Consider the following 20,458-nt stretch of genomic DNA (forward strand, 5'->3'; position numbering starts at 1 on the left):
AACTCAATAACAGCCCAGCCAAGTGAACTTCTTTCTTTCTTTCTCCTTTTTTTTTTTTTTTTGTGTGTGTGTCAGGTCTCACTCTGTCACCCAGGCTGGAGTACAGTAGTGCAAGTAGTAGTGCAGTGGCTCACTAATGGTTCACTACACCTGCGACTTCATGGGCTCAGGAGATCCTTCAACCTCAGCCTCCTGAGTAGCTGGGATTATAGGCACATGCCACCATGTTCAGCTAATTTCTTAAATTTTTGCAGAGACAAGTTCTCACTATGTTGCCCAGGCTGGTCTCAAACTTCTGGGCTCAAGCAATCCTCTCATCATGGCCTCCCAAAGTGCTGGGATTACAGGCATGAGTCACCACACCTGGCCTCAGCCAAGTTCTCATGCAAGTGTAAAGATTTCAGAAAAACATTTTTAGACATACAAGAACCCAAGCAAAAAAGTTTCTTAAAAATTTAAAACTGGCCGGGCTCATGTCTCAGCCTGTAATCCCACGCCATTGGGAGGCAGAGGTGAGTGGATTGCCTGAGCCCATGGGTTCGAGACCCGCCTGGGCAGCAAGACCTCATCTCTACAATAAATCAAAAAATCAGCCAGGCGTAGTAGCACATGCCTGTAATTCCAGCTACTTGGAAGGCTGAGGCAGAAGGATCACCAGAGCCCAACAGGTCAAGGCTGCGGTGGCTGGGAGCAGCCACTACACTCCAGTCTGGGCGAGAGAGTGAGACTCCAACTCAAAAAAAAAAAAAAAAGAAAATTAAAACTGACCTGAAGTGCAGCCAATAAAAATATAAATCAAAACAAACAAAAACAAATTTGATAGTGAAAAACAAACAAAAAAAGGCAAACAAAAATGGGCAAAAGATTTAAATAGACACTTCACCAAAGAAGCTATATGGATGACAAATAAATATAGGAAATTCAAAATCATTAGCCCTGGGAAAATGAAAAGTATAACCACAGGGAGACACACCTACACAAATATTGGAAAAGATATGGAGCAACTGGAACTCTGGTGGGAATGTAAAATGGTACAACCACTTTGAAAAACAATTTGGCAGTTTCCTAAAAAGTTAAACAAATACCCTACAATCCCAGTCATCCTACTGTGTTATTTATCCAAGAGAAATGAAAACATACAACCATACAAAAACTTGTTGATGAATGTCCATAGCAGCTTTATTTATAACAGCCCCAAAGTGGAATCAATCTAAATGTCTATCAACAGGTGAAAGCAAACTAGATCCATACAATGGAATAACTACCCAGCATCAAAAAAGAATGAATTCTTGATAACCCAACAACAGATGAATCTCAAAATAATTGGTCTATGTGAAAGAAGCCAGACCTAAAACAAATGAGCAAACACTATATGATTTAATGTCCATTAAATTTAAGTAAATGCAAATATATAGTGACAGAAAGCAGCTCAGTGCCTGAGAAAGGGAGCTGGGGAGGGTTAGGAAAGAGCATGAGGAAGGAACCTTTTGGGGGCGATGAATATTTGCTATCTTGATTGTGATGATGGTTTACTTTATGGGTATATACATATGTCAGAACTAATCAAATCATCCACTGTTAAGTGTGTTTATTGTATGCCATTTATACCTCAATAAAGCTGTTACAAAAATACAGTCAGAAAATTTGTAATATATAAAAGGTAGAGTATTTACCATATACTAAATAGATAAAAGATAGTGTTGCTAACAGGTTCTATTAGCCGAGAAGCATGAGACAAGGTGTGAGGTGAGTTTCCTTGGTGCCTTGCAGAGAGGCTGAGTCCAGTAAGGGCCAGTGGCCACGGGAAGAGCAAACAGAAGTGTTCTTCTCTCAGGTCACCCGAGAGCGCGGCTGGGCAGCTGGGGTGTAGCTGGGGTGTAACTGGGGGGTGGGTCGGGGTGCAGGCTGGGCTGGGATGTATCTGGGGTGTGAGCTACGTGTGAGCTGGGCCAGGGTGCAGCAGGGGCGCGGACTGGGCTGGATGAGAGGAAAAGACTCACTTTCAGGAGAGCTGGGGGACGCATGACTGAAGTGAGGCCCAGGCAGACTTTTCGTCCTCACTTCCTGGGCTTGGGTCGAGGGGCCACATGGGTACCTAGTAGCCTGCTTTATATTTCCAAATAAGAGCCAGCAGTCTGTTTTGTGTTTGCGGCTTGGAAAGGGAGGGCTGGATTTTGGTTTTGCTTGTTTTGTATTTGTGTTTTGAGTTGGGTGGTGTATCCCACACGTAAGCTGAGACGTCCAATCAGGAACGAAAATAACTCCTTACAGGCAGTGACCAGAAACCACCTCGCTGCAATCAGTAGGGAAATGACATAACAGGGAAACTCCGAGCCTCGAGCTCCCCCCACCCACCGAGGGGTGACCGGTCTGCACAGAGCCTCGCCTGCACCCGCCTGTACTTCCGGAAACTCACCCGATCGGGCGGGAGGGGCGGACCTGAGCCCCGCCCACGCACGCGACCCCGCCCCGCAGCGCGCAGCCTCGCTTTACGGCTGGGGGAGTAGCGGCCTAGACCTGAGGTGGGAGGGGCAGGGGAAGGAGGCTTTTTGCGGCAGGACGTAAGTGACGGTGAAGGCGGTGCGACAGCAGCTGGAGGGGAGAAGAGGCGGGTTCGTGGTTCCCGGACCGAACCCGGTTGCGGTGGGCGCGGGGCGTGGGGCGCGGGCCCAGGAGGGGCGGGAGCTGTGACGGCATGGGTCGGGGGAAGCGGGGTGGGAGCTGCCCGGGGCTGCCGTGAGCAGCGGGTGGGCCCGAGAGGCTGGCGGCCGGAGTCCCGGGCCCAGGCCGGGATCTGAATCGCGCTTGATGTCCCCGAACCTGCAGCGCGGCCAGTCTAGTGCTCGCCATGCGGCCGCAACAGGCGCCGGTGTCCGGGAAGGTGTTCATTCAGAGAGACTACAGCAGTGGCACGCGCTGCCAGTTCCAGACCAAGTTCCCCGCGGAGCTGGAGAACCGGGTACGCGCCTGCCCCACCTGTCGGGTGGGGAGGGAGATTCTAGGGGCTGGAGGGGCCCCACCGGGAAAGCAGGGACACCAGGGACGAGAAGGGGAAGGCCGACGCCCGGCCCGCCTAGTGCCCTGTGGTTTGGGGGAGAGCCGGGCACAGAGGGGCCTGGGCCAGAGGCGCAGGAAGAAGGGCACTAGGCGAGACCTTTTGAGCAGGAAGAATAAGGCCTTGCCCGTGGGCGATGGCTATAGAAATTGATGCTACCGGGTGCCGGGAATCTGGGCCCAGCAGCCTCCTTCCCCTGCTGTCCCCCCGCCCCTTCACCACTACCACTCTGGTTTACTGACAGCAGTGATAAACAGCTCATTTCTGAGGGTCAGGCCTTCTCAGCAGGTTGTAAGCTACATTCTCCACTCCGATCATCGTTCTCGTGACTGACTTTTGTGGCCACTGTGCTAGTCACACTGCTCTGCTGAAAGGGTTAAGTGCTGTGCCAGGCAGTGCAGACAGAACTTGGAACCTAAATCACCTGGAACATTAGATAGGCCTGGACAGGAAAATATCTCAGAACAAGCCACTAAACTCGTCACTCCCACCAGGAGCCACCTGTTTGTTTTGCATATCAAAAATGTCATCTGGATATAGGTCGTTTGGGCAACCTTGCATGCAGAAATGGAAGAATAGGATTCGTTTCCCCTTTCTTCAGACTTAGCCAAAAAAACACCCTTGTGCCTTATTTTAAAGATATAATGGGCCGGGCGCGTTGGCTCAAGCCTGTAATCCCAACACTTTAAGGCCGAGGCGAGAGGATTGCCTGAGCCCAGGGGTTCCAGACCAGCCAGGGCTACAATATATCAAAAAATTAGCCAGGCTTGGTGGCGTGAGCCTGTAGTTCCGGCTACTTGGAAGGCTGAGGCAGAAGGATTGCCTGAGCCCAGAAGGTCGACGCTGGGATGGCCATGAGTGTGCCACTGCACTCCAGCCTGGGCGACAGAGTGAGACTCTTGACTAAAAAAAAAAAAGCATAATGGAGTGTGTGTTTTTGTTTGCCCACATGTGTACACCCAACTAAAGAGATTCTTTTAGTCTTGAGTCATGTTTCTTAGATTCTATTTCCTATTCAGAGGTCAATTTTTGATTAGCTGGGAGCAGATTTTGTGTGTGTGTTTGTGTGTGGTTTTTTTGTGTGTGACAGGGAGGGTGAGGACCTGAGAGATGATTAGGCATTCCATGGGTGTGGGGTTAAAAAATGCTGGTTATGAAGTGGGTGTTGATGACTCTGTACTAGAGAAATGTGTAGCAGTTGGTTAAGGTCAGTTTGTAAGCAAGGTGGGTTACTCTACCTGATTGCCAAGGTTAGAAAATAACAGTGGCCAAATATCTTTTTTAACTGCAAATGAAGATCAAATATACCTTTAAAAGATGAGCTTTTTTCAAATGCCATTTAAATGCTTCAGTGTGTTGTCAACGATGTTATGAGTTAACAAAGCATGACAGTAGGTGGACATTTACTGTCCACGGCTTGAAGAGATAGAAATTGAACAAGTTGCTAACTGGTTAAAGCTACTGTATGTTGTTTTTAAAATAGTTTAACATCACAGTTAACATGTTTTACTTGTTAAGACTTACATAAAATCTATCAAATGTTTTATTTTTAATCCTATTATGGAAGCTATGGTTTACACAATTTATGTACTTTAAAAATCAGAAAGTAAACTATTCTTTTTCAGCACACATATTTGGCTGTTACCAAGATTCCTTTGTTTACAGATTTTAAATCCAATCTTCACCTCATATATTTGAACTAAATATGTGTGTGCAAAATCAGACGTTAGCCTTCCATTCTGTGTGTGGTAGAGCCTTTATCGTCTGAATAACAAAAGCACGATGTAGTCTCAGTACTCCACTGATTCTTCCAGGAAATTGATGTTTCTAAATTCTGGAGTCCTTTTACTTCTTCAACTTCGTATGGCCCAAAACGCCTGTGGTACTGAGTACTATATGGAATGTTACATGGTGCTATTTAGTTGTGCCTTTGAATTTTTTTTTTTCTCTTTAAATGTTTGGGTTAAAACACTAGTTTATACTTTAAACCACTTGGGAAAGCTTTGATTTTTTTTTTCCTGTGTTGAGATTAAATTTAAATTACAGGTTTAAATTTTCCTTGCTTTGTTTGGTGGGAAATTGAAAGGTTTCTGTACTACTTACCCTAGAAATTCTACTGATTGCTGTGCCACTGGGGCTAATTTTCCTTTTGTGAGAACCTCACACTTGGCAACTTAATAGAGGAAGAAACTAAAATGCAAGTGTTTTGTATTACTTTAAAGCATTTTTTAAAATACACATTGTGCCCTTTAATTTGAGAGTGAGGACAGTTTTGTCTCTTTACAAGTTTATTTTCCCCACTGCCTGTCAGCATGTAATGCTTTGATGCTTAAGTGCTTTGTTGCCAGAGTAATTCTTTAAAGGAACTTTTATTCTTATTTTAGCTAAAATACATATATCTTAATCACCTTTGGTCTGGGTAGAAGAAAAATGAGTGAACTATAATTGAGGCATTTGTTCCCCTATTTACTTTTAAAATTATGTCTTCCCATCTGGTCAGTAGATTACCTTTGACTTGTGATCACTTTGAGCCTCAGCACTGTGTTTTCTGCTTTGTTGTTTAGCGAAACAAAAATTCTGGGAAAATGATCTTGATTTCTCCTTCCATTCTTACTTTTAATGTTTGTGGGTCCAAATTTATAATTGACTCCAACTTCACATATCTGTAAATTTTTAGAGAGCTCCTGTGTGTGAATGTTCAGGTGCCCAAGGAGAACACTGGCAGCTGTTTTTCATAGAGCCTAAAGGTAGTGAGATTAAAAATACCATAATATAGTTGGAGACCCAAACTTCACCTGCACATAAATTGCTTATGTACCTAATACTAACTTGTACCCCGTGTTTCAATAATAAAATAAAGCGTTTTTTTTTAAAAGTCAACATTTGTCCTCTTGAGCTCTTGTGTGTGGTTTATTATTTGCCTTTACTGCTGCCTTCTGTGCTTTTTACCTTTTATTTTTCTTGTTTAATAACCTTTCAGAAACTTCTTAACATTTACTCTTTTTGTAACCTTTTATTTATTTTTTTATTAACCCTTAAAACAAAACCCTCAAACTTTTCTTATTTTTATATTTTAACATTTATGATTTGCCTTCATTCTGTAAGGCATTGTAATATTTAAATAACTCTTTAAAAATTCGTGGTTTTGGCTGGACACAGTGGCTCACACCTGTAATCCCATTTGGGAAGCTGAGATGGGAGGATTGATTGAGGCCAGGAGTTCAAGACCAGGCTAGGCAACATAGCGAGACCCTGTCTCTTAAAGAAATATTTCTGATACTGACAATAATTCTAACATGAAATAAATGTTTCTGGGTTGGTTCCCATGGTTTCGAATCATATTGTTTTTAAAGAAATGTAAGGACTTATCAGATGATAACATTATAGGCAAATCAAATGTAATTGGAATTATTTAGACTTTTGTAGATTTATTGATGGTCAAACTGAAGGCATTAACATTGGCATAATTAGGTCAACACAACAATTTAACATTAACATCTGTTTCCTGAGCTCTTAAGTCTAGTTCTGGGAATGACAACTCTGACTTAGGTTCCCAGATAATGAGCCTTGACACCACATCTTCAAATGAGAGGTCCTGAAAGGAACACTGCTTCTGCTCTTATCACTGCCCTCACCAACTAGCCCTTGTCTGAAACTCTCATTCTGGGATATTTAAAGTAGCTCTTTTTGAAAAACAGAGCCACCATACTTGTGCACACATGTTTATTGCAGCACTATTCACAATAGCAAAAACATGGAACGAACCATGCTGCCCATCGAAAGTGTACTGGATTAATGGAGTATTACACAGCCATAAAGGACAAAATTATGTACTTCGCAGCAACTTGCATGTATTTACAGTCTGTCATACTGATCTGTCACAGAAACAAAGAACTGAGTACCACATGTTCTTACTCATAAGTAGACCCTGAACATTTATCATAATACTACATGAAAGAGATTGGCAGTAGTGGATCACTGCCAGGGGTTGAGGGGGGACACATAGCATTAGTAAGGATACCTGATCCCAAACCAGGCAAAGTGAGGACCAATGGGAGGAAGGCCCAAACTTCACCTGTACAATGACCACTTATGCACCTAACCCTGAATTGTACCCCATCTCTTTACAATATAAATAAATAAATAAAATGATTACGTTAACCTTTTTCATGGCACTATCTCATTGAGGGCTTACAGATTTCCACACAAATAGCAAAACAACAATTACAAATCCTAATCCCAGGGATGTTTGTAGCTTAAGGGTGATCATATTTTTATTTATTTGAGAAATTTCCAACCTGCTTTCCACAGGGGTTGAATGAACTTATATTCTCACCAACAGTGTATGAACATTCCCTTTTCTCTGCAGCCCACTGTGATTACAGTACCCTGTTCACTTACTGCATTTTTGTTATTACATATGTGTTCTGCTTGCATAAACGAGCTCTTGAGGCTTGTTACAGTGCCTTACTCATCTTTCTCTAAGGCTTGTCATAGTATCTGATAGTAGGTGCTCAGTAAATGTGGATATAAATGAATGGAAAGAGGAATTGGTCTATAATTAAGTTACTTGAAATTCATAAGAAAGAATAAAGAAGTACCATATTGAGCCTTGAAGTTATCCAATATCCATGAGGGAGATAAGATTAAACAAACCCAGGCTGGGCACAGCGACTCACACCTGAATTGCAGCACTTTGGGAGGCTGAGGCAGGAGAATTGCTTGAACCCAAGAGTTTGAGACCAGCCTAGGCAACAAAGTGAGACCTCAGCTCAACAAAAAAGTCAAAAAGTTAGCCAGGCGTGGCAAGCACCTGTGGTCCCAGCTATTCAGGAGGCTAAGGTGGAAGAATGGCCTGAACCCAGGAGGTCAAGGCTGCAGTGAGCTGTGCTGGTGCCACTGCACTCCAGCCCAGGTGACAGAGTGAGACCCCAACTAAAAAAAAAAATTAAACCCTAAACAGTTTTGGTAACTTGGGTCCAGATTCAGTTAGCTAAAAAAATTGTCGGCTTAATATTAGATAAGAATGTTGACAAGATAAATTATTAATAGCAAGCATTAATAAGTTGATCTTTTTTTCCAAAACTTATTTTTAAATTCTTTTTCCCTACAGATTGATAGACAGCAGTTTGAAGAGACAGTGCGAACTCTAAACAACCTTTATGCAGAAGCAGAGAAACTTGGGGGCCAATCATATCTCGAAGGCTGTCTGGCTTGTTTAACGGCATATACCATCTTCTTATGCATGGAAACTCACTATGAGAAGGTAAGGCTATGTTTGTTTTCACAGAATCTCTTAAAATTATAAACAATATGATTTTATTACACATTGATGCTTACATGGTAACAATTTCTGTAACATTTTTAGGGGCATTTGTAATAATTCAAATATTGTTGCTCCCATGTCTAGAGCACTAGGCAGGAAACCTGAGTCTTTCAGAAACAGGTCAGATCCGTTGCGTCCACTTGGTGTTGACATGTCAGTGTTCAGATTGGCCTATACTTAAGAAGAATGTAGAAAATCTATGTGTTCTTATTCTTCCCAGCCTTTTGAGAATCTTCTTCCTTTATTTCCCCAAATTTCTGTCTTCAGTTCTCCTCCTACCTGATTCGTGTCTTCAAGCTACCAGCTAGATCCAGAGTTGCTGGCTTCTCAGCTTAGGATGTCCAGAATTCAAGCCTCCCACCTCCCCACTTGTTTGATAGCACCCTGTCTTTTCAGTGCCATCTTTAGGTGTGGGGAGTGAAAAAGAGGAAAAAATCAGTTGTCAAAGACTGAAATAAATGTCTTTGTTTTCCCATTCAGTAATTTTTTTTGTGATTTCCTCTGCCAGTGTCTTAGGTTGTGCCCTTATCATCTTTCCTCTAGACTGTTGAATAGTCTTAACTAGCCTCATTTCTTCCCTCCTCTTGCTTTTCCAAGCTATCTCCTGCTGTCTTCATAAAGCCTTACTTCCCCACCACTCCTGTAAGTCAGAGACCTTTCCTGGCTTCCCAGTTTTTGCCACTGAGTAAACTTCAAGCCCTGCTCAAGCTGACCTCAGTTTACCTTTCCAGCTCTGTCTCCCATCCCTTCCTTTACTTTCTCCTTCAACCAAACTTGATCCCTCACTGGTCACCAAGCGTACCCTCTGTAGTTCTTCTCCACCTAGATTGCCATCTTCCCATGTTCAAATCCCACCAGTCCCTTATGTCCAGCTTCTGTCTAACTTTTTCTTACTCTTCTGGTTAGAGTTATTTCTCTTCTTAGTGTCCATACAACATTTTATTTGCATCTATTTTTCCGGTATTTTATTTGTATCTATTCACTTTCTATGTTGGAATGTAGCACTTTATACTCTTGTCTTAGTTGCCCTTCCAGCATGCATTTTTCCTGAGGACATTGCCTTACCCATTTTTGTATCCCTCTTCATGCCTAACCCCATGCCTTGGCATTCGATGAATGTGTGTCAAGTGAATGACTTTAGGTTAATCATAGTAAACCCATAATACATCACCAAGTTCTGACAATGTTTAGAAAATGAAATGCTATGAGGATATATTGTACCCCACCTGATAGAACTGTTTGCACTCCATATCGTGGAGGGTGGATATAGCTGCAGCTAAAATATTTGGAGCTGAAAATGCTGCTGTATTCTTTTTTTTTTTTTTTGAGTTGGAGTCTCATTCTTGTCGCCCAGGCTAGAGTGCAGCAGCATGCTCACGGCCACCACAGCCTCCACCTACTGGACTTAGGTGATCCTTTCACCTCAGCCTTCCAAGTAGCTGGAATTAGAAGCACATGTCACCACGCCTGGCTCATTTTTTAATTTATTGTAGAGACGAGGTCTCCCTACGTTGCCCAGGCTGATCTCGAATCCCCCTCCTCCAACGGTGAGGACAGCTCTTATGAGTTCTAGATCCACGGCCACCACAGCCTCCACCTGCTGGACTTAGGTGATCCTTCTGCCTCAGCCTTCCAAGTAGCTGGAATTAGAGGCACATGCCACCACGCCCGGCTCATTTTTAAATTTACTGTAGAGACGAGATCTCACCAAGTTGCCCAAGCTGGTCTGGAACCTGTGGGCTCAGGAAATCCTCCTACCTTGGCCTCCCAAAGTGCTCAGATTGCAGACTGAGCCACCATGCCCAGCCACTGCAATATTCTTTATTAGCATCCTAACATGTATTTTCTTGGTGTTACCATAATTTTGTGTCATGTAAATAAATATATTTAAATAGTCATTTATGCCCTTTTCCTTGTCACACATAGAGATGCAACTTTCATTCCCATTTAACTTTCACAATCAGAAGTTATCGAGGATCAGTGTTAGCTTTCAGTCTGTTTAGTCTTAGCATCTCCTCTCTAATAATAAATTGGGTGAGTAAAGGGTCAGAGGATTCATTCATTTGATAAATATTTGTTGAAAGCCTACTATGTGCCGAGCAATGTGCCAGGATATAGCTGGACAGGCAAACAGTTGCTGACCTGGTGCGTGGAGTTGATCATTTAGTGGTGACAATAATAAGGAAACAAAACCAACAAGATTATACACTATCATAAGTGCCTTGAAGGAGACAAAACTGGTGTATGATAGAAAATAATAGGTAGGACCCAATTTAGAGTTCTTGATCAGAAGAGGCCTCTGAGGTGGTGACATTGAAGCTGTTGCCTGAAGGATGAAAAGCCCAGAGCACTGAGGCAGAGAGATGAACACATGCAAATGCCCAGGGAGCTTGGTGGTCCTGGGAACTGAGAAGGCAGTTCCGTAGGAAAGGAGGGCAGAAAATGGCCCAAAATGGATTTGGGGAGGAGTAGAAGCTGTATCATACCAAATTGCCTAGTCTATGGAAAAAGGTTTAGATTTTATTTCTAGTGAAGTGGGAAGCTACTCAGCTCTGTTTTAAGCAGATGAGTGATCTGATTAGATATTCATTTTAAAGAGAATATCTAATCTGTGGGGGAAAGGCCTAAGAGTAGAAGCAGGGAAACAAATTTGGAAGCTCCACAGCGTCCAGGCAAGAGATGATGTAGCTTGGAGCAGGCGCAGAGAAGTGGAGCCGGAAGGAGTGGCCAGCTCCAAGCGGTATGTTGTTGATGGGAGCGGCATGTGGGAAGGAGGGGAGGCTGAATTCGTACTGGTGGAATCTTGGTCATCCTTGATGCTCATTTAAAGAAGCATGTAATAGTGCCAATTTGAGGTAGAAAGACATCCTCTAGAGTACTGTATTCATGCTTAGTGTAGTATTAAAGGCTTGAGGTATCATTTCACTATACCTTTTAAGTTTGTTGATAAAATTTTAATTAACTTCTATTTGTCCGTGTATATTTACTGAAGTAGATGCAACTACTTCTATTTGTCCATGTATATTTACTGAAGTAGATGCAACTACTCACATCAGTTGTAAAAAGACATTACCTTGGTAATTGGATGCCGACCCAGTTATATGCTAATTATAAGATCTTGGACAAATCTCACTGAGTTCTCTCAACTGTAAAATGGATCTTAGAATTAATAAATTGCCTCACATATGATAAATGTTTAATAAACAGCATTTTCTTGAGATAGATTTAAATGAAGTTGTCTATATAAGTTTTAATTGAATGCTTGTGAATCACCTGTGATTTTTTTTCCACGTATAAGTAATCTTTTTTTAGCCAGCTGCTAGTTTCGTTGGATGCTAAAAACACTTAGCAGTTCTCAATTAAAATCCTTTCAATTATTAATCTTGGAAGATGGTCCTTGATATTAAAAATACAATGGAAATTGGTTGATCCCAATACATGTTTTAACTTGGGTTTAACAGGCAATGTATAAAGTACTACTTTGTAGGTCTAATTAAAGTCCCTTTCTTTTGATAGAGCAAATACTATAAGCAAGTAAAGACCACATAAAATTAATTAAGAAACCAAGACTTAAGGCATGGCCACATTTTTTTTAAAAATAGGTGATTTTTTTTTTTTAGAAACTCACGTAGATAACTAGATCATGCAAAATTAATAACTAGAATGGTCATAATTCCAATACAATGAACTTACACTTTTAAAAGGAAACTTTTAAAAATGTATATTTGTATTTTTGATGAAATGATAAAACTATAAGAACAACTACCCTCTCCCTTCTGTAGTTTTTCCATTAGGAATTATGTGCTGTTATTTTCTACTTATGAAGGGACAGGGTTGAGGCATTTAGTCTCTATTGTCTTAAGCACCAGAATTCCAGTCTACAAACAGTAGGCCAAATATAATAGTGCTTATACTTTGTCATGTGTGTCTAATTTTTTGAAATTGTAAATAGGCCTTTTAAAACTCACCAAAACAATCATGCATTTTTTCCCTATAATGTGCTATTTATTGATTGGAAATGAAGATAAAGACTTCAGTGTTATTTCTCTATTGTTGCTACCCATTATAATTAGAAAACAAATGGGCTTGTAGAAGGTTCTCTCAGTTGCTCTCTGCCTTGTTCATCAACTAGAAAACATTCCTTCTGCCTATGTGTTATAATCTCTGAAATGAACACAGGAGAGAACTTGGATTTGTTCTGAAAACCCTGAGATCCTGCTGCTCTCACCTCAATTAGTCTTCTTTTCTTGAATGCCTAGTAGACTTTCTCCAGTGTAATATTCTGAGAGTACTGTAGTTTTTCCTAAGGTTTGATTGTGTTTCACTTTGTAAATATTATATAAATTGAGGGTTTTTTTGAGAGTTTAAGAATAACAGATAATTTCATTAAATATTATGGTTTGTTTTGACATTGATTTACCAAAAATAATGAAATGAGAATAAAATGTTAACATAAGGTTTCTTGGGATGAGAATTGTGCTTTGTCCTGTCTGGCATTGCAGGCTAATGATTTTCTGTTACTGACGAAACTAAGAATTTAAAAGCACTTTGTTGAGGACAGGACTGCCTTTAGCAAAATAGTATAAGAGGATTTGGAGCCTATACACAAAGAAAGCAAATTGTTCTCTTTCGGAACTGATACCCAAATGCACATCAATGTTACTAAAGTTTATAAAAACCTTGCATAACAAAGTTATGCTTGAACCAAATAAAGGAACACTGTTTCTTTGCTAGTAACCTGTAACCAAGAAAAGAAGGAGGAAAGCTGTTCTGAAGGAATTCTTTCTTTGAAACCAGCCATGCAGGCATTTTTCTGTGTGTCTCCCCAGTATTAATGGGCTGGGATGAAGGGAGAGTGAGTCTCCAGTTTCCAGTTCTGGCAGGTGAGCTGAGAAGGAAATTGGAGAGAAGATTGAGAGTCCTGAGTTGGGCACCTTTATGGGCTGCTTCCTGCTATTCATTATTTTAGGATGATTGACAAACTCAGATATAAAGATAGTGGCTAAAGGTTTTTTTGCTTACAAAGGCCAAGCACAGCTCAAATTCTTTGAGTGCTGAAAATAGGAGAGTGATATATGCATTGCTTCACGTAATTAGATGAAGAAACGAATATTTAGATTCATTCTTAATTTATTACATAAAGAAACATGCAGATTGCCCTTTCAATAAGTTCATGCTCTTTTAAGAAAGCATAAAACATAAGATTTTTTTTATCCCCAAAGAATACTTGAACAAACTGTTTAAATTACTTTCCTTCAATAAGAAAAGTATGCACACAAACCATATAGAGTTTTAAATCCTAAATCATTTTATAACAAAGAATCTAAATTATGACATCCTAATTTGTTATTTTGGCTTGGTACGTTATATGCCCACACTTAATCATTGCTTAATTTGCAACTTTATTTTCATATTTCTTTTTTCCTTTTGTGTTATCACATTTGTGACTTTATCATTTACTAATAGTGTTAATTTGAGGAAATATATAATAATTTAAAGAACTGGATCAAAGCCTCTTTGAACATTAGAGCCAGAAAAGGGTTATGATGACTCTGAACCTGAAATAAAGCATGTAACTCTTTGATTTTGGATATAGCTATTAAGATTTATTTTTGTCCAACTTATCAGTCTCAGAATTGCCCTTATTAAAGCTGGAGATTTGGCAGTTTCCAGAAGTTCCTTTGTATGCTATCTGGTTTTTGTCTACATTTGCTTTGACTTTTACAAGCTTAATACTAAACTTATAAATTGAGGTTCCTGTCTAGGAAACAAGCAAACTATAGAGTAGCACTCCTCACGGTCATGGAAATGATATAGGACACTTGTAGTCATCAGAAACTCATGGAGCTAACGCTCACATGCCTCACAAGGGAAATCAACTTTTCCATTTTAAAATGATTGGGCTACCTTTTGTTATAGGTCAACCCTATATCATTACTTAAAACTGATGGAAATGTACAAAAAAGAAGAAGCAGTTCTTTAAGTTTTATGAAAAGGAAGGTTAAGAACTATCCTTGATTTTAGATGTCACACTAGCAACACTTTATTAATAAAGAATAAGAAGCATGGCAAGCCATCGCGTATATAGTCATCTGTGTTATTTCTCTATATGCGGATTGAGTTGACTGGGAGGCAAGAAGGGAAGGGGATTGGTTCTCATTGTGTTTTTGTATTCATTTGCCCTTACTCTGTGTCAAAGATGCTTTTGACCTGAAGAGCCCATCACACTGTGCTGTGTGTCGGATGCAGCTGACGTGAGCCAGGGAACCACCCATATTCCACGATATGAATATCCATATTACTTGCCTTGAAACTAATTCTACTGCCTGAATATTTTGAGATCTACCTGACATTTAAAGGGAAATCTGATGAAATTTGTAAAAAGCTGTGGTGTTTCTTTCTGTCAGGTTCTGAAGAAAGTCTCCAAATACATTCAAGAGCAGAATGAGAAGATATATGCTCCCCAAGGCCTCCTCCTGACAGACCCCATTGAAAGAGGACTTCGAGTTGTATCTTTTTAGTTCAGAACATAAACTCTAAATGTTTATCAAAAAAAGAAAATGTTGATATTATTTGGCATTGACTAGAGAAAATTTGACTCCCATCTCTTGTTTGCCTTAGGAAGTTTCTGTGTGAACTGTATACCTACCATAAGCTTCCTGTCTCCAACATGTTTTCTTCAAACATGTCTCTCTGCCCTTTGCACTGTTCAGGTCTCTGGATTGTTGAGTATTCTGGTTCCCATCTTTCTTGGTGGTTCTGAGGGCATCTTGTAGTAATAATGGGGGTGGTGTGAGTAATGCATTTCAGCTGCAGCAACTCTGAACCAAAAGCCCCTTTGAAATGTATAAACTCATAATGTGTGGTGAGACTTGTCATCCAAATGAATTGCAGTTTCATGGGTTCATCTGACTAGTTGAAATCAGTTACAGCTGCCAGATGTATAATTTCATTACCTTTGACATACTGTGCATATTTTTAGAGGCAGTAAGCTTTGAAAATCACTAAGTGAATTTGGTAAATAAAATTGCAAAAACTAATTTAGTTTGATAGCTGAAGTAATGGGTAAATAAATTTTTTTTAAAACCTAGATCACATAATCCCAGGCCTTCCAGCTGATAATAATTTCGGCAGTTTTATTATACTTTGTGGAAGTGGTTCTTAAAACTTTCAGAGGTCATGAACCCTCTCCCAAGAAAAAGTTTTTATATAATCTCAGGACATTTTTTAATGAATTCATTATCTCCATAGATTTTAAGTTAAGAATCCCCTAGTTCTACAAATAAAACATCCTTTTCAGATTTTTTTTTCCCAAAAAATAAATCATTAATGTTTGGGAAGAAAATATGTGTAATTAAGTGATTATGTTTCTTGATATTTTCAGCTAAGTGGAGAAAACATATTTAAGTAGGAAAATATTTTAATAATTCAAAAACAAAGCAAATTGAAAGCAAAGTCTGTACAGTTATACATGCCATCTTGCCAAGTCTCCTTTTGTGGGTTGTGTCCTGTAGTGTGTTTTCTTAACAGCCATGCTGTTTAGATTGAAATTACCATTTATGAAGACAGAGGCATGAGCAGTGGAAGATAAACCATAAAGGTAAAGGTAAATATGAAATTATATGGTTTATTTGCAGTTTTTGCAAATTTGGAGGGTGCATAAATTTTCTTCTCTGCATGATAAATAAGTCATTGATTCATGCAGTTAAATACTGGTATATTTGCTATATTAGCTGAAGCTATTTACTGTATTAACTTGATATTTAAAATGTATATTTAACCCAGATTCTATCTGGTGATACAAAATTTAGTTCTGGTTGTTTCCCCCTGTATCGTTTTCAGACTGGTTTCTTGTTACTTTAGGGTTGGGGGAGCAGTTATTTGGCTTGTTTTGTTTTAATATTTAAAAACTATCTTAGACCTTTAAATAGTTAGGTTTTGCATTTAAGAGTCAGTCCAGAGATTTCTTTACCTATGTAACAAATGACTTTAATAAGCAAAGGGACAATTCAGAGGGGAGTGGGGAGATTCTGAATATTTCATTTGTTGTATTTAAGTGGCTTCAGAGCCCTGTAGAATAAACCTTGCCCACTTGTTTAAAATGTTACTGTTCTTGGATATCCAGATAATGCCTTTTATTAAGTAAGAAACTCATTAATACTAATAAGAATCTGTAGGCAGAGTCCATTTGAAGCCATAAGTACTTAGCGCAGCCTTCTAAGTGACAAAATGTAGGCACTTTGCTGTTTCTGCCAGTTTCCTTTACATGCTCTTTCTACAGATAGTTCTGCTGCTGCAGTATTCTGACTGCTTGCAGGTGTCTGTCACTAATTAAGACAGCACAGACACAGAATGTCCCAAAGCAGACATATTCCTTCCTAGGGCAACATTAATAATAATAGCTACCGTTTTCATAGCACCTACTATATATATGCCTGATATTATGCAGATGGTACTTCTGAATCCCACAAGAACCCAGCAAAGTATTTTCTCCATTTTACAGATGAGCAAACCTAGTTACAAGGAGTTCAAGTGATGTTCCTAAGGTCATAACATTTAATAAGCATTGGGATGTGACCCCAAGTCTGACTGACCATAAAAATCACTAAAAAAGTATGGTGTATGTCTTGGGCACCATATTTCCTGTGAATACTTGCAGCAGCAGGAACATAGAGAAAGTAATAAATATTTATCCCCTTTCCTTCTTTTTCAATACTTTTTTTTTTTTTGAGTTGGAGTCTCACTCTGTCGCCCAGACTTGAGTGCAGTGGCCGCTCCCGGCCACCGCAGCCTCGACCTGCTGGGCTCCGGCGATCCTTCCACCTCAGCCTTCCAAGTAGCCGGAATTACAGGCGTGCGCTACCACATCCGGCTAATTTTTTGATTTATTGTAGAGATGAGGTCTCGCCTGCCCAGGCAGGTCTTGAACCCGCGGGCTCAGGCAATCCACTCACCTCAGCCTCCCAAAGGCGCGGGATTACAGGCTGAGCCACTGAGCCCGGCTTCAATACTTGTTTGTTTGTTTTCATTAGGGTCTCACTGTCACCCAGGCTCGAGTACAGTGGCATGATCACAATGACCATGGCTCACTGCAGCCTCGACCTCCTGGGCTCAGGTGATCTTTTCACCTCAGCATGAACTACAGGCATGTGCCACCACACCCAGCTAATTTTTTTTTTTTTTTTTTTGTAGAGACGAGGTTCTACTATGTTGCCCAGGCTGATCTTGAACTCCTGGGCTGAAGCAGTCCTCCCACCTTGACTTCACGAAGTGCTGAGATTATAGGCATGAGCCACTGCACCCAGCCCTTTTTAAAAAATACATTTTTGTCTGCTTCTGTGCCACTTACTCAATCCTACAAGCCAGCCAGCATTCCATGGCTGCTTTCTCTAGCACTAGTGAATGTGTCACCTGAATTCCTGAAAACCAGAGGTCTAAATAATGACATCTTCTGTTACATGTTTTATTTCTTTAAAAAGGCTTTGTTTTGGAACACTTAGTGTTTCTTTTCTATACAGTTTCTCATGTGTAATTTCCAAACTGATATTTCTCAAACAAGCAACCAGGAACCTTATGTGTGGTTTTGTTACATGCTATGGATTGAGTTTGTTTTATCAGTTGCAGCTGCGTTGACCTAGCACAACCCATTTGTCATGACTCATTTTGTAGCTATTACTGTGTAATAGTGTATTTTTCTGAGGTGGTATGGGATTTTGAGTAATTGCACACCAGAGGCTCATCTATCAATATTCAAACAACTGTGAAATTTTGAAATGGGAAGGATTTACATTAAGAACTTCTGGATAGTTTCACAAATGCAAATATTTTTGTTGAACACAATTTAGTTTTCAGAGTTATGTGTTCCTTACGTCCAGGACCCACTGTGGGCTGAGATCTTAGAGAAGGAGGAAAATTCTAAGCATAATGTATTCAATTCTACCATTTTTCTTAAGTCTGGAAGGTGTCTGCAGGTTGAAACAATACCTGGGAATTAAATTAGCAGTTTAACAAAAGAATATACAAATAATGAGGATCGCCTTTATTTTAAAAAAGAACTTTAAACAAAAAATATTTTGCTGTTTTTAAGTTTAACTTTTTAAATACTTTGCATATATCTTTACTGTCACATCTTTAGTATTAGATATGTTTTCTCTCTGGATTAAGATTGTTATCCTTATTTAAAAAATGAAATACAATGATTATTCTATCATAATAAATTAGTGCGTGATAATAAAAATAGCTGACATCTGTTGGCATACATGTGCCAGCACTGTTCTAAATGCTTGATTTTAATCATCACAACAACCCACAGTGTAAATACTTGTTACCCCTGTTTTTCAGATGAGGAAACCGAGGCACGGAGAACTTACTTGTCCAAGGCTAAGCAACTATTCGGTAGCAATCGAGGCAGCCTGGTTCCATGGTCTGCACCTGACCCTGTGCCATACCACCTCTTGTGATGTGGTTGGTCAGAGATCTGAATATACAGGCCTTAGATTCCTAGACTCTTGAGCTGTGTACTCATTTAGACAAATCATACAGATCCGTGTATTTTATTAGATAAGATCCTGGTCACTTGAACATAGCCCATATATTAATAAGCTTACATCAGTTGATGGAAGAGAGATGGTCTTAGAAGTTATTTATTGCATCTCTTTCTAAAACCTTTACTTTTTCCCCTAATTATAGATCCCACCTCCAACTGGGACCCTCATCTATCCACTGGCTGATCGCAGAGTGTCCCTACCTCCTCTCCAGAGCATCATTCCTTTGTATCTGCTGCCAGAGCCACGGTGCCATTTACTCCAAGGACTAACTTTCTAAAATTCCACACCCGGAGTGACTTCAAGTCGCTCAGCATCCACTTTGTGTCTCCAAATTGTGTAGGACTCTGTAATCTTTTGATTAGTTTCTGAGAAAACACAATGAAGCATTTCACTTTTTTATTCAGAGCTGTTTAATGAAATATGCAGTTGGTTAGCCCAGTGCAAAGTTTATTTCTTACCTGCTACCAATATATTCCATGGGTTCTCCTTATTCCTGGGTGGCTTTCTCAGGTGACTTCAGACTTCAGCAAGTCATATCTTGGCCAGTGTTCAGTCTTATTCTCCCAAATTAATAAGATGCTTTCTCCAGGATTTTGGTGGGGGGTTGGCTGTGTCTGCGGATTTGCTAATGCATCTCCCAGATTTCAGAGAACTCCCAGCTTTGCCATAACCCAAATCTTAAAAATCTATTTCTGCTATTCAGTTTCTCAAACCGAAGGTCATTGAAAAAATAATGTAGATGTTATTTGTTTTATTATCACAATTATTCCTAATTAAAGCAGTATTTAGTGCAATTTCCAGTTTTCTTTGAAGAGTTCTGTTATTATTTTACATTGAATGTTGGGGAAATGTGGTATGTGTTGCTTGTTCATTACAAAATAAGTAAGCACAATAAAGTGGATGCTAACCATCAAACACATAATGTCCCTGCTGTGTCCCTGAATGTGTAATATGCAAGTGTAATAAATATTTTATTATAGTTTGTTATAAATATAACTTATGAGAAAAAAGTTTGATAGGGATAATACTGTATATTGCTAATTTTTAACTAATCCTACCGGCAAACCTATGACTTATAGAATTTCCTAATATACAGTATTCACTGCACAGAAATCTTATGATTGGCTGAAGTACAGTAAGTTATTTCTAAGTAAAACTTTCTAGTCTGGGTCAGTAATTCTAGCTCTTTTTTTGGTAGTGCGTTTGTAGCATCAGGGCTTCCTCTGCCCCCATTCATCTTTGAGTGTGAGCACTGTATGGGGAGAGAGTCAAGAAGTGCACTAGGGGAGTGAATGGGTGAGAGTTTTACTCTCAGAGACATTGTAGGTGCTAATACTGGACTTAATCTTTCAGATTTGATTTCCTTTATGGGTCTGTTATTCAATATATCCTGTAGGTCTATGTAATATTTTAATTGTGTAAAACTTTTTTGTTACTTTACAGCCTGTACTAGTGTCTCTGTCTGCCTTTTAAACCCGTTGCAATAACTTTGCTGAAATATTAACACATTAGTAAAACTTTTCTTAATCA

General features: G+C 39.8%; 1 protein-coding gene across 3 annotated transcripts; it reads left to right on the forward strand.

Annotated features, from left to right (window-relative positions):
• The first annotated feature begins 2,478 nt into the window (after positions 1 to 2,478).
• On the forward strand, positions 2,479 to 20,458 carry GOLGA7 (golgin A7). Of its 3 annotated transcripts, none has more exons than XM_008055844.2 (6): positions 2,479 to 2,612; positions 2,827 to 2,959; positions 8,169 to 8,321; positions 14,789 to 14,890; positions 15,925 to 15,987; positions 19,071 to 20,458. In XM_008055844.2, exons 2-5 carry the CDS (start codon positions 2,849 to 2,851, stop codon positions 15,970 to 15,972), a joined length of 414 nt encoding a protein of 137 aa, XP_008054035.1. In that variant the 5' UTR covers positions 2,479 to 2,612; positions 2,827 to 2,848; the 3' UTR covers positions 15,973 to 15,987; positions 19,071 to 20,458. The 3 variants fall into 3 exon arrangements, with proteins under 3 accessions (XP_008054035.1, XP_008054036.1, XP_021566949.1); XM_008055845.1 differs by having other exon boundaries at positions 2,569 to 2,643; XM_021711274.1 differs by lacking the exons at positions 14,789 to 14,890; positions 15,925 to 15,987 and having other exon boundaries at positions 2,580 to 2,612.

The sequence above is a fragment of the Carlito syrichta genome, unplaced genomic scaffold (assembly GCF_000164805.1).
Source record: "Carlito syrichta isolate Samal-C Ts95f unplaced genomic scaffold, Tarsius_syrichta-2.0.1 Scaffold301971, whole genome shotgun sequence".
Lineage (NCBI taxonomy): Eukaryota > Metazoa > Chordata > Mammalia > Primates > Tarsiidae > Carlito > Carlito syrichta.

What these genes read in the sequence shown, in the direction of transcription:
- GOLGA7 (XM_008055844.2), top strand. Translation starts at nt 2,849, where the DNA reads ATGCGGCCGCAACAGGCGCCGGTGTCCGGGAAGGTGTTCATTCAGAGA. An exon ending in CCGCGGAGCTGGAGAACCGG is followed by an intron (nt 2,960 to 8,168) that starts GTACGCGCCTGC and finishes TTTTCCCTACAG; the next exon opens with ATTGATAGACAGCAGTTTGA. An exon ending in TTGAAAGAGGACTTCGAGTT is followed by an intron (nt 14,891 to 15,924) that starts GTATCTTTTTAG and finishes CATGCTGTTTAG; the next exon opens with ATTGAAATTACCATTTATGA.